At 42.8% G+C, this 17829-nt stretch overlaps 1 protein-coding gene across 6 annotated transcripts in view; it reads right to left on the bottom strand.

Annotated features, from left to right (window-relative positions):
- Positions 1 to 17829, bottom strand: part of mtmr4 (myotubularin related protein 4) — a 37241-nt gene that overhangs the window by 17316 nt on the left and 2096 nt on the right. For 3 of the 6 annotated variants that reach the window (XM_030100659.1, XM_030100657.1, XM_030100658.1), the window contains exons 2-3: positions 14799 to 14899; positions 268 to 357 (exon numbers count right to left, since the gene is read on the bottom strand). In XM_030100659.1, the coding sequence (XP_029956519.1) occupies positions 268 to 357; positions 14799 to 14801 (93 nt within the window). In that variant the 5' untranslated portion in view covers positions 14802 to 14899. Of the gene's footprint in view, positions 1 to 267; positions 358 to 8273; positions 8541 to 14798; positions 14900 to 16668; positions 16805 to 17829 lie in introns of those variants that run through there. The other 3 variants (XM_030100656.1, XM_030100655.1, XM_030100654.1) reach the window with 3 other exon arrangements.

Genomic DNA, 17829 nt, shown 5'->3' with positions numbered 1-17829 from the left:
TTGTGATAAAGTGGGAGAGGCAGAGTGCTGAAGAGCAATGCGCCTTGAGCCCAGCGTCATCTTATCTCCAGTCTTTGGCACCAAGGTTGTGCTTCATGCAGGAAGAGTTTGGCACCGTTGCTGTGGAACAACTAAGCGTCAGGGGAAGTGAACTTCAGACGAACATACTGGGGTTTCTTTCAGAGCCAAGACTGAACACACAGAGGCCAGTACATTGCAGTGGCTCAGTTTTCACCAGCAGACACACAGCTGGGTGTCGGCACTCACCTGAAGGCTTTCATCCTCCTTCACCAGCTCCTTCTGGGGGAACAGGTCCTTGGCCTTGATGTACTCCAGACTGGGAGGCCCCTCTTCACCCTGTCAGACATAAAGTGGGACTGATAAGTACTACAGCCCGAATACAAGATCAACTTCAAAGAACACATTGAAATACTTGAGTCCTAATGACTTCAACTAAAAATAGCACAACCATAAAACATTGAAACCTCTGAAAAAAGCCGGGATATGTAAGAAATCTAAAGGCTTTAAAATACCAGAACATTTTTCAATTCTTACTTCTCTATGGGATTATTACTTCAGATGTTGTAAATCAGCTTCCAGAACTCAGGTTAACGCCTGAACTCCAAAGAAGAAGAACCATTTTAACCATAAACTCAAACAGTTAACATCCTGACTGCTCAGTTGTTCAGCTTATCACTGTAATTGGTCTCAGAGGTAATATTCATGCCAGGTGGATTTCACAATCGTCACCAGTCAGCACACAAAGATCACAGAGCGGATTAAAAATTGACTAGGCCAGACAACTTCACTGAAAAGAGCTGCAGAACACCTTACGGCATGTGAATGAGCTAAGTTTTTTTTTACCCATTCACTACTTGATCCTGCAGAGCATTTTCCATGGCTGACGAATAATAACGCTGAAGGAGTAATTAGCATATTTATGCTGTATTTGCTCTGGCACAGCGGCACTCCATGTGCAAATGACAGAGCTGGGCACTGGATATCAACTACCTGTAGACTTTGTGACAGGGTGGAACAGCACAGTGCAAACAAAGATAGGAAGATTAAAGTCAAGTATTTTACACACTTAACCTGACCGATGCAGTGGCATGCTTAAACTTTACCTCTGCTACGAGCCCATTCAGCAGCAGATTACCCTGGCTGACATGGTCAAAAACACCCATGCAGTCCAACTCAATGCAAACATTTCCGAGGCGGCTGATAAACGAAATAACCCTTATCAAGTTCACACCTGCTCCATTAGACGGTCGGCTAAAATTAGACTGCAGCACTTTAAGAAGCAGCAGAGTTGGGAATGAGGGAGAAATAAAAGGGGCAGTCGACCCTGTCGCTGCGGCTTATAATGGGGCCGAGGCCTTCAGAGACTGAGCAAACACTCTGATCAGGTTGCACTTCAATCACTGCTGGCTGGACAGAAGGGAACATGTCCGTGGCTTTCACTATGTATCCCTTTGTGGAGAAAAAAAAATAAATTACCATATAAATTAAGATTCCCTCTGAATTGTCCCTGGGTGAATACACACACACAGTTGATTTACATGCATACTGATTTTGGTTGATGTGTTTGTAATGTGACATCTATATCAAAGTGTAGCGACCACCTGTTCCTCCTGTGCCAGATTCACAAGATTCAGGTTTTCATAACGTCTACATGCAAATGTTTCATTCCCCCACAGCGTCCAAACTGCTAACAGATTAGCAGCAGACTGAATCCTGCTGCCTTTTCACTGGAAATGGGTCCGTCTCACTTCATCTTATTGTGGCTTCTCGATGAAAACAGGAATTAAGAGCTGACTGGGTGGTTTATTTCACATTCACTGAAAGCTGTTGCGTCTCAGGAGAAACAACACAACTGTCATAAATTGTAGCAGGAAACCCCCCCGATGTCGATCCACACAGAACACCTGCCATGTTTATAGCGACTACATCTGTCATCCAAAGGTCTAAGCCTGTGATTACACCACGCAATAAGCATGCCACCCATTGGGAACAGATGGATATAGTGTCCCCACAGTGACAATCCCTCCCCTAAAAGACACCAATATGCCACTGTGTCATTTCAAAAGCATGAATATAAACCCAACGATTTCGAAATGATGTGGAATCACTGCTGATAGATGCAGAAAACACTCAGCCCAAACAGGTAATTGACTCAATTGCATAAGACTATTTCAACTTTCATTAAAAATTGAATATGAACCCAACTGAACTCATGACCTGATACAGCCACACTGACTGGGGTCAACAAGTATACAGGCAAACCTGATATATCTGGATATTTTGTCATGTTTCTGACATTTTAAGAGTTTTTTTTTTTTTTTTTTTAAGAATCAAACTGATCAAGCTGAAAATACAAGTGTTGCAGCTCCAGCAGATACAAGGCACAGGTTTCTAGGTCTTTGGATAAAGAACCCTCTGTCGTGCGTTTCTTTGTCATAATGGCTTTACAATCGCTATAGGAAGTCGGTGTGTGGACGAGGTTGATGCGACAAGTCAGTACACGAAGCCAGTTGACCCGTTACTTCTGCACTATAAACCGTAACAAATGGTGGTGCTGATGGCAGGCATGGGGATGGGCGTCAGGTCTGCACCGGTAAGACGAGCCTATTTACTCCTGAAATATTTTTTTTCCCCCACAGTTGAAAGATCGCCGTAGCCTACCTGGAACCCAGAGCTTTCTGTTTTTGGTAAATACTTTGAAGCAATGGTTGCCAACAATCACGTTGTGATTTAAAAGACCAGCATTTGCAGTCTAACGAACTCGCCATGGGACACCGAGTCTCAAACCTAAACTTTAAAACAGGATGGTGTGTTGAGTCAGAATAGCTAGAAGGGGTCAAACGGGAAAAGAAAAAAATGAAGACATCAGAACACCGAAAATCTCAACTGTTTCTCCATAAACAGAACATGAGCTAAATAGAGAAGTTGTTGGGCTTCACGCCATATCAAAGTTATAATATACACATCGCAAAAGGCTGAATGAGGATAAATCACACCCCTGTGCATTATACTTTTAAGACCTGCATGCTGACATGTGATTTAAAGCCGACTCAGCTGCCAGTGCACTCGACTCAGACTAATTAAAAGTGGAACACTCCTGATGGATTGCTCAACAAGTCAAATGCAGCTTTCCATGTGAAAATTTTAATCGAAATATTACTGAAGCTACTCATTTTTGAATCACTCCCCTGAAGTGAAGCCCTGAGCAAAAGTCACGCAGCCAACAGCTAACAGTGAATGAATAAAACTGAATACGTATCATATCAATATGAAAACAACAAAAATGCTGGAAATTTAGAATGCATCAATTCAAAAAGTGATCAGGGCATAGTGTTTGTACTGTACAACATTTACAAAACAAGGTAAGTATAATCTTTTATAGCAACAGTTTATGTTAATGTTGTGGACTTTATCATGCAACTGTTAATATTACTTTGTAGCCATGTTACAAATTTGCCAAACTTTGTAATTATCATCTCCAACCACAAAAATGTATCGTGACAAGCAAGAGCAGCAAAATAAGAGCAGAGCCACTAACCATTCCACCAAATCTTGTTATCAGATCTTCAGTTTAGACATGTTTCCCAAAAGCGATAACACTCATTTCAACCTTCGGTTCCAGACCAGTCTGAGCTCCACCAAATCTCTTTGAAGTACAACTCCACTAATCTCTCCACCTTTGACCCGGCTGTCAGCATCAAACTGATGAAGCAGCGGCGCTCCATCAGTTTTTCTTATTTCACCTGAGACTGGGTGGGCCTTGACAGTGGCCATCAGTCAGAGGTATCCTGTGAGGTTCAGGTCATAACAGTCTGATCTCGGCTCACTGTTGCTGGGCAGCCTCACCCTCCAGCCTGCCGTCCAGGCAGCGACTCCTTCGCTCTTGGAATAAAGTTTACCGTGGCGTGCAGGACAGCCATCGTAAATTACTGCATATGCTTCTATTACAGAACCTCCCTCCTATGAAATTCAATGCCAATCAGTTGAGAGGAGGCGACATTCAATTATCACTCACATGTGCGCAACATCAATAATCCTCCCAGCCTCTTGGTGGCCATACATCTTGTGCTGCACTGCCTGGTAGAATAATGCACCACTTGGCACCATTTATACAATTCTCAAACGGAGCAATCCCCATGCAGTATTTCTAAGAGCACTGCCAGAACACACTGTACTCGACTGTAAACTGACCAAAAGTTGTGCAGACGTTGTGATGCAGGACAGCACTGTCCAGGTAGGTTATTACAGCAGTTTAAAGAGACAACAAGGGACTGAAGATGTCAGACAAACAAACTGATATAAAGCACAGGCATCATCAAGGCAGCCGTTTATGGAGGAAAAGTTGCAGCAGCTGTATCCTCTGTCGGACATTCAGCTTCACGTCTGCGCAGGAGAGGACACCTGATTAAGATAGGGGCTTAAAAGTCATTACATTTGGGAGAAAACACAAGCAGTGAAGCACTCCTCTTTACCGATTTTTGCTCTGCTGCATTGTATCCAAAGACAATCAGCTTACACCAGATTAAAAAGCAAAAGAGAAATGCTCTCGCTGCCACCCGACTCAAAGATGGAGCACAGCTTGTCCTGTGCCCGACACGTTTTCTGCTTCGTCACTGCTGCGAGCCTCCGCACCCTCCCCCCCCACCGCTGTCCAACCGGCGTTCAACAAGCCGGACCTGACAGGCATGCACGCACAGATGCACGTACGCCTCCGTGCACTTATCGAATAAAAATCTGAAGAGTTGATAGCACATGTAACATCATGATAACATGTACAGCCCAAACAGTATCAGCTACAGAATCAGCTACTGTAGCAGCCGACTGGACAGCCGCGGCACAGCAGATTAGCAGACTGTGCTCAGGGAACAACGTGCAGAGCTCCTCAATGCAATAAAAGAAGGTTATACCTATTCTCACTGTGCTTTCATTAAATTTATTTCTGCACATACATGAATGGAAATATGAAAAACCAGGGCAGTGTGACATTAGGTAGAACAGGTAGAGACTGAAAATGACTGGCACAGACTTCATGAATAAGTGTCTGGTTGCCATGGATACAACAACCTCTTTTTCTCCACGAACTAGAGTCCTTTTCACTCTGAAAGCTTTTGGTAACAATTTGCCGTCTTTACTCACCAGATTATTTACTTAATCTGACTGCATCGTGCAGCGTTTCTCTAATCTGCACAACTGTAGCACAAAGCTCCAGAGGTGACCTCCGGGATACGTAGACACACACACACACACACACACACACACACACACACACACACACACACACACACATTTAGGGTTTGCTTTTAAATGTCCTGTGATTTGATGTACTGGGCAGAAAATGAAGCAGACACTACTTAGCACAATGATGGAATATCAAGGATGACCTTTAATTACAAAGAGCCAACATGAACGTGGCAAAATGAAAGGGAGCAGCTCCTACATGAAAAACAAGCGGGACAAAACCGGTCCTGTCTGAGCAGAGTTGGGGAGGACAGTCTAAGTAAAGGTCAAGATCCATGGCACAGTGAGATTAATCTTTTTAAATGCACTTCTTTCTCCCTGTCCTGTCTCTAAAATTGGATTGATGGTTCTGAACATGGTGGTGAATTAAATATTAATATCAGTGTTATAACTGGGCTGAACTCCAAGTACTGAGGAGAAACTGGGCACCAGCAGGGACTTCTTTAAAACAGAGTTCATCCAAATGACACAAGTCCAACAGAGAGCATCAGAAAACAGGTTCTTTATATACTTTATGTCAAATATTGAGCTTAACAACAAGTATAGTTGTACAAGCTCACGTTAGAGAAAGTAGCATTGTTCATTACGTTATACCTTGTCTGAGTTGTAACAGCAATATGGAAGACAATGACACTGCTGTCAAATTACCAGCTGCACGACGATATGAGACACTTTCTGGACAACCGTGAAACCAACGATCCAAATTTGGGCCAATCATACGGAGCCCTGTTACCCTTATGAAGATGCCAGCAGCTAAAGTCACAAATGTGAGAAGAGAAAAGAGAAAGAAATGTTTTTGATAGCAGTTTTTCAACGTAAGAATTCAAGACGGACTGAACTCATCATTTATGAAAACCTGTCTCTTTAAAGCTTCTGGCTTCACTTGACTGTTGATTCATTTAGGTCGTGAGTACGACAGAAACTGAGTCATGGAAAAATCTTAACCAATCCAATTAGCCTTCTTTACAGCCCCACTTAGTTCAGGCAACATATTGCAGAGGGAAAGAAACACTGGACCACAACTGTAGAGTCTGTGACGAAAAGGCTGCTGCTCCTCTGCACAGGAGAAGAGTGACAGGACTGTGAGCCGCTCGACACACAGAGGACGGGGATACTAAATTATACAGACACTGACGCAGAAGAAGAAGTGCCGACTCAGCTGCACCACAGACATACTAAAGAGATCATAAATTGTGCAACACCAGGCCAAGTCTGTTCTGCAAAAAGACAACAGGAACCAGCAGCTGGTGTTTTCCTGGTCAACCTAATGACCTTTAAAAAATAAATAAATATGTATGTGTGTATATATATATATATATATATATATATATATATATATATATATATATATATATATATATATATATATATATATATTTCCTCTCCAATTAGTGAATACTATTCAACTTCCTTTTGTAAAAGTTCCCTGTATGTTTGCATCATGAAGTAATCCCAAGCCAAATGTTGTCTAGACAGAGGCGGTGCAACAATCATTTAGTATGTCGGTTCAATGCCTGATCATTTGTCATTTGTCAGTATGCCACTTTAACGGCAACCAAAGCGTCTCACCAACCAGAGGATGGATTGCCTCGGAACTTTGTGGAGACATCCATGTTTCTCAGAGGACAAAACCTCATTACTTCAGTGATCCTTTGACTTTTACCTGCAGTAACAACATGAGTTCTACAAGCTGCCTAACAAGTGCCTGACACAAAAACAAAACAAAAACACTATTAAAAATAACTACAAAGTCAGTTTGCAATGGATTTTTTTTTGACACATGAGTCAAGTAAGGGCAGAGGTTCTGTTGAACCAACATTTGCCTAAGCATGCACCAAGTTGTTGTAATATATGTATCAGATGGGAACATACATCCTCACAAATTCAGTTTTCTCTAAAATTTCAAAACAGAATTAAAAAAAAAAAGTATAAACATACATTGCAAATCAGAATTAATGTGTCAAATAAATTTTCACAATGTGTGTCCTGATATGAAAAACAGCCCAATTAAACAAATTAAGATTTTAATGTTAAAAACAGGCTAACAAATACTAACTACACGCAAGTAAAATTGATCAAATGGCAACATGGGGCAGTGTAGAACATCTCACCTTCTTCCATGATGGGATCAAGCTTCAGATAATGACATAAACCGCTGCAATCCCTTGGGTTTAAGTGATGTTTAAATGTTAAGATGTTTACACTAAAACTCCCCACAGTGAGTGTGCACGGATCTCTAACTCAGAGTGGTTGATACTAAGAGCGTTCAGTCTTTGTGCAGGATGACTTGGTTTCTTTTAAATTAAAACAGTATTGTCCAGTTTCACAGACCTAAACAATGAGGTCTACTCGCTAAAGAGGGCTGGAAGTAAGGCGGTGAGAGAATAGAGCTGAAAAAGACCTGCTAAAAGTTAGCGATGCAGACAGTAAACAGCACCGAAAGGTCAGAAGCGAGATGTGAAACATCAGCTAATTTAAAGGCTCAGAGACATGAAGCTGAGAGTATCCCAAACCGGAGCCAACAACCTTTTCTCTACTCCGTCTGAAGATGCAAACTGAGGCCAACACCTGTTCTGCATCAGTCTTTGTGCACAGCCCAGCAGTGCAGCTCCTCCACTGCAGTGGATGCATTTCACAGTTGAGGCTGCAACACAATGAGCGCACAATGTGCTCGCTCGCAGCGGCGCAAACCATTTCCACCTCCCACTCCTGACAGGTCCCCCTTATCTTCCCCGCCTGCCAATCAAAATAGCGGCTCGGAGCTCTCGGTACAAAGATGCGAGAAATGGCCTACAAAGTCGTTTTCATCACCTCACACTTCAAGGCTCTCTGGTAATCTAATTATTTGCATGGACTCAGTGATGTTACTTAATAACTGCAGCGCTCACGTGTGTCGACCACCACCACCCCTCTCCACCCGCCCCTCAAAGCGGGTGAAGTAGTACACACCCATTTGAAAGGCAGACTCTCAAAAACAAAAAGAAGAGCTCCAGAATGAAAGGCTGTGCACTTACAAAGCAGTTGAGCATGGAGCAGGACACCCTCCCTGCGAGGCTCATGTCGAGGAGAGGCAGGACTGTGCCCGAGTGACACGCAGCCTACAGAGCAGCAGCACGACAGGAGCACGAGGAGCCGGCATAACCATTCTTCTCTCGGCCTCTCCTCCCCCGAACCGGCTGCCCGCTACCCCGACGTCCCCCCCCCGCCCCCGCCCCCGCCGTCTGCACGTTTCAACCTTCTCTGGAGGAGCTGCGGGACAACATGCCACCAAGTGCCGGCTCTCATTCAGCTGTCCCGCCACCCCCCACCCCCCCCACCGCTCCCACAGAGCTCGCCGGCGTGTGAAGAGAGCCCCTGTTGCTCCGATGAGGAAAAGGGAGGATAGTCCACAAGAGCTGCGAACGAGAGCAGCGGTCCGGCCGATTGGCCGAGTTCCAGCCGACGGGGAAAGTGATGAAACAACTGCAGATGCGCCCTCTCAGCTGTAGCAAGTGGATGGGGCGAAACTGCGAGAGGAGAAAGGAAGACAGAGGGAACTGCCTGATGCTAAGCTCCACCCTCTACATGCGCATCCACCTCCCTCTCTCATATTCACATGCTCACATTTCTCCCTCTCATCCCTCACTCCTCCCCCACTCCCTCCTCCGTTCACCCTTCACCGATATCGTCTCATAAATATGCGTCTCGCTCAGCAACGAGGCAGTAAAGCCTAAAGTGCATGGCTGGCAACGGGAGGATGCTTCGACTGCAGCACGTGCGCCGGCCACTGCAGCACGCCGTGGCCGTTGCTTGAACGCACACAAACGCTGCAACGCATGCTCACAAGCTGAAGGCACCGCAGAGATCAGGGGAACTCTACATCCAGCTGCCTCCCATCAGAAAAGCATCCTGGCAGCGACGGATGGAGTGCGGAAGAGGAGTACGTGGCAGAGGACAGAGGAGGGAGGGTGTTCAGCAGAGCGAGTCGTTGCTGGAGCTCTGGTGACACAGCATTCTACAAATTCCTTCTTTGTGTCGTCTTCGAGTTTCCTCTTTGTGTACACTCTGACACATCCCACAATGCACGCCGCGCCTCCCTTCACGTATGAAGAGGAAAGGTTACTGTACGTTTATTATGTCCTGTATGCTACAGGAGGACACGGCGCTTCTCCCCCCCTTTGCCTCAGCCGCCTCCCCAGCAGCGTCGTGACAGCCACTCACCTACAGCTGTACGACCTCGTGTTACGTAACGGGTTTAGCGTATTACAGGAAGCCTATAGGCTTGATGCACACTGACTGCAGCTCAATTCAATTCACTTTACTCCGACATGGTAAAGGCTCACTTCAATGGAAGGACTTAGATTTATAGCAGTCATTTGTTGTAGTTGAACTTAAAAAAGTAACATTTCTCCCCCACTTAAACCCAATATTGGTGGATTATTGGGTTAGTAATTACATTTTTCTCATGTTTCATTCTTCCATAATGGCACAAAATATGTCTGGACGTTTTTACTTTTGCAGGAAAAACGTAATCACAAAAAGCACTATTAGATGCACAATGGATGGAATTATTTTAGGAATCTAACACAAAGCTCATGTAGCATATTTATATTTCAACATTCATATCAACCAGCCCTTTCATATTAACGCGTGATTCCTCCACAACTCAGTTCACACCTTTGGTTATGGCCCAAAGAAAAAAAAACAAAAACTGGAAAGACTTGAACTTGCAGTTTGAGAGAGTACTTCCTAAAAAAAGATTAGTTTTGTCAGCGATAACAAAAGGCCACTATAATCATCTAATTTTGCTAATGTGCTGAAGTCACATGTCAGAACGGAAGAAAATAGTGATTAAAAAATAAATCCGAGTTACTTTGGTACAAAAGATTAGCCAATAAAAACAAGTCTTATTTCTTCAAGCGGCCTACTCAATTCTTAAATTGCACCGTTTCTTCAATTCAAACGTGACATTTGACGTCTCCACATGAGAGAGTAGAAAGCATGGCGCTTGAGAATCAAAAGTTCCATTCAATCAGTAAATGGACGCTTGCATCTGCTGCTGGAGGCGCACTTTCACAGATCAAGCAGAACCTCACCCACAAATCATCATCCTGTCACCTGGCAAACCTGACCAGCCGCCATGGAATTATCACAGGCAGAATACAGAAGTGAAAGCAAAAGTTTGAATGTGTTTATCAAACAGTGCTGGAGAAGGACATACTGTAAATACTCGCTCACTCGCTCAGAGATACGCCAGCTTCAGTCTTGTGATGTCAGGTGACAGGGAAAAACGCTGCAGCGGGAAAGTTTTTTTTTTTTTTTCCTTCCTCCTTTCGCTCTCTTCCATTTGGAAAAAACCCAGCTCTGATATCAGAGAAAACGCCACCTCAACAGTTCTTCTCCTCAGGGTATATAGTTAAAGCGGTTTTTAATGATTTACTGGGACCTACAGCATGATCTTAGCAGAGTGGACAGAATCGATCACTAGTTTGTGAATAAATCAATGTTTTATTTTAAAACCTGCACTCTGAAACACTTCTGTTAGAGGACATCACATTTGATAGTGTAGACCAGGGCTGTCAAATATAAGGCCTGCGGGCCAAACGTAGCCCGCAGGAGGCTCAAATTCAGTCTGCCAAACCACCAAGTAAAATTGAAAAAAAATTCATCTCAGTGTTCTGTTGTATCGGTGATGCTGCCATAAAAGTCAGCAATCCAGGTTGAGTCAGGGTGAGTTCATAAAAACAAGTTTGCTTTTTATTTTTCTTTAAACTTTTCACTGCATTTTGCACCAGAGGTTATTACCATTAACAGGCTTAATGCTGACAAAAAACAAACTACTAAATGTTCATCATGTATATTTTGCACCATAGCAAAACTTTAAAAGGTTATTATGGCCCTACTTTGCTGGTCTGGAAAACCCGAGATGAAATGGGGTCTGAATGTGACCCCTGAACTGAAAAGTGTCTGACACCCCTGGTGTAGACTGACAGAAACAGAAATGCCCCCATGTGACACACACTCGCCCCTCGGTTACCCGGTTCAGGATTTTAAATCATGGCCATCGTCTGTCTGGCACAGTCTGAACTATAGCCACAGAATTGCCCCCGGGGGTCTCAGGTCTTATTTTAAGAAACGAGGCCAACGAGTCACCAAAGCAGGGTGTCGGCCTACGTGTTGACACTGAGCTATAGAAGCAAGTCGGGTTTAAATAAGACATGAGGCACAAGGACAGCAGCATATACAAAGCTAAAACTCCACAATACAGCCACATTTTATGGTTCATAAAAGCAGAAACCTGATAAACCCATTTCCTTAACTTATACAAGTTGCCACTCCAAATGTGAACGTATCAATGTCCAGATACTTTTAATGTAATCTCCACTGCAATACAGCCAGTACAGAAAGTGTTCCTGTTTTGGTAGCAACCCTGAATCTTCAGACTGGAGGTGGACTTCTAATACAGCGACTTGGATTGCAGCAGAGTCGGACTTTTCTGAGGGATCAACAGATGCCAAGAAGAAGCATCAAAGGGGATTGTTTGGAGTTATGTAGGACTGTTTATTTTGTGGTTAATTGCTGGGCTCTGCAGCAACTATCCTGACAATACACTCTCTCTGGGTTCTGCAAAACTACAAAGCAGTGCTGGGAAACATGTTGTACTTTCTCCAGTCAAAAAGATAGCGTTACCGTCAACATAAATATACAATGAAGTCTAGACCAAAGAACTTGTTCCATTAAATCAGACCTTATCAACAGGTTCTGAAAGGAAATGAGGAAAGACAGGAAACAAAAAACAAACATTTATTCTCTAGTTTTAAACCTTGTGCTTTATATCAGTTTGTCTAAAATGTTCCAGAAATAAAGTTTTTAAAAAAACAATATGATGGGGGATACAGTAAGAAGATCAACAGTAGTAAAAGCAAATCTCTTCAAGCAGCAGTCGGCAAATCATCAACAACCTGGAATAATCCCTGTGGGTCAAACTTCAACAGAAAGCTTCCGCTCAGCACATTCAGAAAATTAATTCCACATGCATGTAGGTGACTTCGTTCTTGTGTAACAAGGTGACCTCCTATGAAGCAGTGACACAGAAACACTCGTCTTTATGTGGAGCTGCATGCTAATTGCATAAAAAACCCCTATAAGGTACAAAGCACAGCAGAGACTGAGAGCAGGGTAAAACAACCCCGATGTCCTGGTTTCCCATGCTTGCATTATGCTGCTCACAATACGGAAATACAGCATGAACTCAATACTTCCCTTTTTTGTTTCAGTGGAAGGGGAAAAAAAAGTACTTGAGACTGGGAAGTAATTAAAGGCTGCTTCACAAGACAGGATTAAAAAGATTGGATTACCTGTGGAACAAACATCTCAGAATCCCACCTGAGAATAAAACCCTCAGATCAACAAACAACTGAGGGAAGAAATTTCCCTCAGTGTGTGGAAAACGGGGCAACTGAAGCCAAAATGACGACTCATGCAGCAAAATCGCAATTTCATATTGCATCTGTAAATCATACCTTATTAACTTCAGGTATAGTTGTAGTGGTTGCAGTACTTTGGGTGTGTTCACTATACCTGGCATTGCTCTTTGAGTGTGGCTTCCAAAGCACAGCGCACCACACCCACACACACACACACACACCCACCCACACACTGAAGTACAACACACTCAGCATGTGGGCGGACAGAGAGAGAGAGAGAGGGAAAAAAATGCTTTTTAGAAATGCATCAAATTAAACTTCAACACATGAGCAGCCAGAGACTCGCTGAGGTTTGCGTTCCCATTTTACATGGTTCATTGGGCGCATTATTGGTTCATCGGCCCTGCCATCAATTAAGCCTAGAGCGCCTATAAAAAGGCTGAGAACTGGGCACATGGCCACCGTGACATTCTGTGGACCTAGCTGACCAGAACCTCAGGACACGTCCTCCTGTTACACTTCCTATTTCTGTCCCACAAACGCGGTGCCCATTAGTTTCAAGAGGAATTTTGTCACTCATCTGACCAACGCTTCCCCTCTCTCTAAAAACATCACCCACTCCGAGTGAAGTCCACTCACTGAAGTACAGCGGCAGCGTGTAGCAGTGATACCAACTGAAAAACGAAACATAATTTGTATGTTGAAACTGCTCGGCGACCTTGCATACTCATTTCAACCCTTGCACTCAATAATTACAGTAAAATTAACAGCTGTAGTGGCTAATTTGTAAGATAAGTGAAGACGTGACAAGCCCTGCAGGTTGTACATTATGTTGACTGCATTCGGGTGTACAACAGCCCCCGGGTCCACAGCTGCGGCGTGCTTAGACAGAATCAGCAAAAACCTAAGAATCAGCAACTCTGTGTAACACTATCACAATATGCGTGTAGAAGCTTGATCGCTCGTCTATTTTTCACTGCGCGCAGGATTAAAAACATTCAGCATCAGAAATGAAACCCTATCATCCACTAGAGGGCAGGCAGCATATTAATGAACACAATCCCAGTCAGTTAATATTTAAAACAGACCTGAGCCTTTCCCTTCACATTTCCTCCAATCACTGAACAACAATTGAACGTTCACCCACTTAACATGTTGTACAGGAAGGATTGTTAAATGAATGAGGCCAAGGGAGTTTTTATAGTCTCAAAATCAGTTTTATAAAGGGCACATGATAGTGAGTTTGCGCCAAAACAGTTTGAGATGAATTCCTGGCCAATACACTGCAGTTTCAGGAAACAGGAGCATGCATGAATCAAAATAAGAGAGCAATAAAGCAGTAATCCTGCTGAGGAAACTACAGCTGTGGTGAGAAAAGGTGCTGGCTGATGACAATTTACTCCAAACAGTAATATACAATTCCCAGTTTACCGCTGAGGAGTAATCAGACACCCATTACTGCCCCCCAAATACCATGACGAGCCAGTAGGAGTCAGTAACATGGCAACAATTACCCGAGTCTTCACTGGCATAAAGGGATAGGTAGTAAAACTGGCAGTAAATAATCACAAGGCTTCATTTTTACGACATCGAACAGTGGATTAGGATTTGAAAAACTTTTGATAACATTCATTCCCTGCTCTCTCTCAAGTTTGAAGAATTAAATCAAGATGACGTTAATATTGAAATCTCTCAAACACCAAACAAGCCAAAAATGTATCCAGAAAGAAGGGAACTCTCTCTTAAAAAAAAGCCATACTTTAATCTTAACTTTGAAAATAAATTCTGTGTGTTAATCATAAACATAGCATTCACAAAATTTGATACAGGATCATTCTAACCAGTCTAAAAAGCACATATTTAAATTGAGGTGCAAACGTCACCGAGCAATCCTGAGCTAAATTACTGTTCCTGAGGAGTGTAATCTGCAGTTACGCATGTTGCAACACAGTTCATTTTGTTTGGGCCTGTTATCTCAGGGAGTCATTTCCTACGTGACAATAAAGTCCTGACTTGCTCTTTCACCCTATGGAAGTCATGCAGAGAGTTCAGAGCAGTACGTGCTTTGAAAGGGGGAAGCAGGAATCCTCAGCAGAGTATATATAAACATAAACGATGCACTGATGGGCTCACCATGCTGCCAGCCACTGCTGTAGACACAGAGTCTGGGCGCTCCTCTTCAGATCCCTCCCGCTCCTCCTGTCTGCCGGTCTCTGCCGGGCCAGCGATGGCTCCTGCCAACACAAAAACAAAACACTACCTTCAGACTTGTGGACGTGGGTGGCTGTGGAGTGAGTGTGATTGTGTAAAAAGCCAAAGCCTTTTGGTTTGAAGTAGACCGTGCAGATTAAAAGACCACAGTGAAATCGGAAAAATGACAACGGTGACCAAAGTTATTATAGTTGTCAGCATTCGAAAAGCATCAGAAAAGTACTAAAAAAAAATAAATAAATAAAAATAAAAAAAACACTAGTGTCAGTTGTTATTTGGTCCTAGGACATGTCGGATGTTATTAAAAAAAAGATGAAATAAAAGCTTACTTTGCAATTAAAATTCCTTGCACAATTTACACAAGGCCAGATGACAACCTAGTACGTATGAGAAGAGTGCAAGAGATTAGGAAACTTTAATTTCAAAGCCTGGCCTTTAGTATTGAAGCCAATCAAAGAAAGTACTCATGATGGTCTTTTGTTCTTTGCAAAGGTAGCTATTTTCAGTCAAGCTTCCTTCATCCCGCTAGTGAAAACAAAAATATGACCTCACTTCAACGTTCCCCCTCAAAGCAGATCAACACTCTCCAGACCGCAGCCTTTTGCCATGTTTACTCAGGTCTAAAACATACCCATTTTTCTTTTCGTGCTTGTTTTTTGACACCACCGCCAACTGATTGCTGCAGAACAGTATTCCCCTTGTTTCAAAATATGCAAATCCCACACACTTTCAAGGGTAACAGGAATTTGAAAGGTTACTAGGCCATCAATGATTGTATCAAGATTGATCACTGAACCAGCAACCATTTGATTTTTAGCTCTGTTAACTACAGTCATACTAACCGCAAATAACTTTAAAAATCCCCATAGCCAGACAGTCCTTGATAAGAGTTTAAAACACTAAACTGGCTGGGACAAGACGTGCTCAGGAGGACAAATGAGGTCAAGACAGTGTAAACATGCTACACACATGCAGCGCTGCAGAAAGACATGTAGGCACATGTGCAGGTCTGAAACCTTGGAGTAAAAGAGGCGGGCTGACCTGGTTAGCAAAAAAGAAAAAAAAAGTGATTTACAGGAAGTGCAGACTCAACATTCTTCCTCCGATTATCAGCAGCCAAACAGATAAAGTCAGAAGTACACAGACTCCTAAACTCATGTCCACACCCAAAGAATGCCGAGGTTGATATAAACTTTTCAATCAGTATTAGAGACCGCAAGCTTCAGAAACACATCAGTGGAATGCTAAATGATGAGTGTAAACATGTCCTGAGGTATGTTCTCATCAAATCATTTCCCTTCTTTTCATTTGCTGTTAAGCAAATGGTACAACACTGGCTGTCTAAATGCATCGCTCCTGCTGCTCTACATAACAAATGTTTTCTAAAGTACAAAATAAAGCAAAACCTTTCACAAGCACAATCAGCTTAGATGAGAACTTCATAAGTAACACACTCTTCCTTCCTGTGCAGATGCAAGATCAGTCGTAACAGAGTGGAGTGTGCGCGCACACACACACACACGCATAGTAGTTTCACAATAAAAACAGTAACACACCCCGTATGGCAGGTGAAACGAGGGTGTTCACTTCTGTGCTTAATGCAATCCACATACACTATTTACAAAGGACACAACTTCATACTACAAGAAAGTTTTCAGTGTGCAGTGCTGCCATGTCACTTCCCTACACTTTTTTCCACAGACACACCCCCTTTTGCACACAGCTCCACAAGAGAGAAAAAAAGAAAAACCTAGTAGTATCACAAAATAGTACTCTGAAAGTAGCTTCTTACCTGTACAAACAGCTGAATCTCAACTTTCTGTTGCAACTTCTTGAACGATTTGCCTTTTTAAAGATGAATTAAAGCTCAGTGGCTTGCAAAGGAACAGTAGTCTCCGTCTCTCAAACTCACACTGATTGTAATCCAGTGCATGACATACCTCCCTCCCTCCCTCCCTTACTCACACTCTATTGCTTACGCTTTCTCCCTCCCACTCTGAGCGCCAGGCTTGTTTAAGTGAAGAAAGCCGTACTACAGAGCACGGACTAAACAAATCACCCACAGCACACTCGTGACTCACTTGTCTCAAGAACCAGGGACTTTCATTGCGGATCATGAAACCAAAACTGATGGCATGCAGACAAGTGCAAAACACTTGCGATAAGTTAAAATATTAATCACAAGGCATGGTGACTCATCAGAAATAGTGACATATGAGTGAAAACAGAAAGAAAGAAGAGCTATGAAGTGTGTGTTTAAGCAAAATACTCTTGAGACTCTATTGGCAAGCTTAGCTTGAACAGAAACGCTTAAGACAAAGTATGAAGAGGGGTCATTTAAGGACAAACCCCAAGACTGCAAAAGTGCATAAATGATCAACAAAGACATGCAAGAAATGAACAAGTAACTTGAGTCTGTCAGGTACTAAGTTGTCAAAGCTGCTGTTGAAACTACTTTCTAGTTACTTTAGTACATTATTTATGTTGGCTAATCTTTCAGTTCTCACTTCTATTTAGACACCAACAAAAAAGAAAAAAAAAATTACAAAAAAGCTCAAAAGGGCATTCAGAGATTACAGTTCTCCAGTTTTCACTTCCTCTATGGCATGCAAGTCTTGCACTCACTACTTGCAGCAGGAAATGTTTTCTTTCAGAACAATGTTAAAAACATGTGCTTAGCATTTTCCAATAACAATAGATCAATAAGACTGCTTTTCCATAATCATGCAGACAAACTTCACCAAAACACAACCTAATAGATAACAGTGGTGGACATTATTCAGCTCAATGTTAACCAGCTAGTGGTCATTTAAAAAACAGAAATGAAACATTTGAAGGTTGTGAAATGGAGACGATCAGTCCAAGGAGTAGAGAATTAAATGCTTTGTGGAGTTGCAGTTTAATTCTCCATTTCAAAATCATCCAAAATTACCAATATTAATTTCATTAGCAA

The sequence above is a fragment of the Salarias fasciatus genome, chromosome 10 (assembly GCF_902148845.1).
Source record: "Salarias fasciatus chromosome 10, fSalaFa1.1, whole genome shotgun sequence".
NCBI lineage: Eukaryota > Metazoa > Chordata > Actinopteri > Blenniiformes > Blenniidae > Salarias > Salarias fasciatus.
Note: the sequence above shows the minus strand (reverse complement) of the source record. Positions and strands in the feature narration are given on the sequence as shown.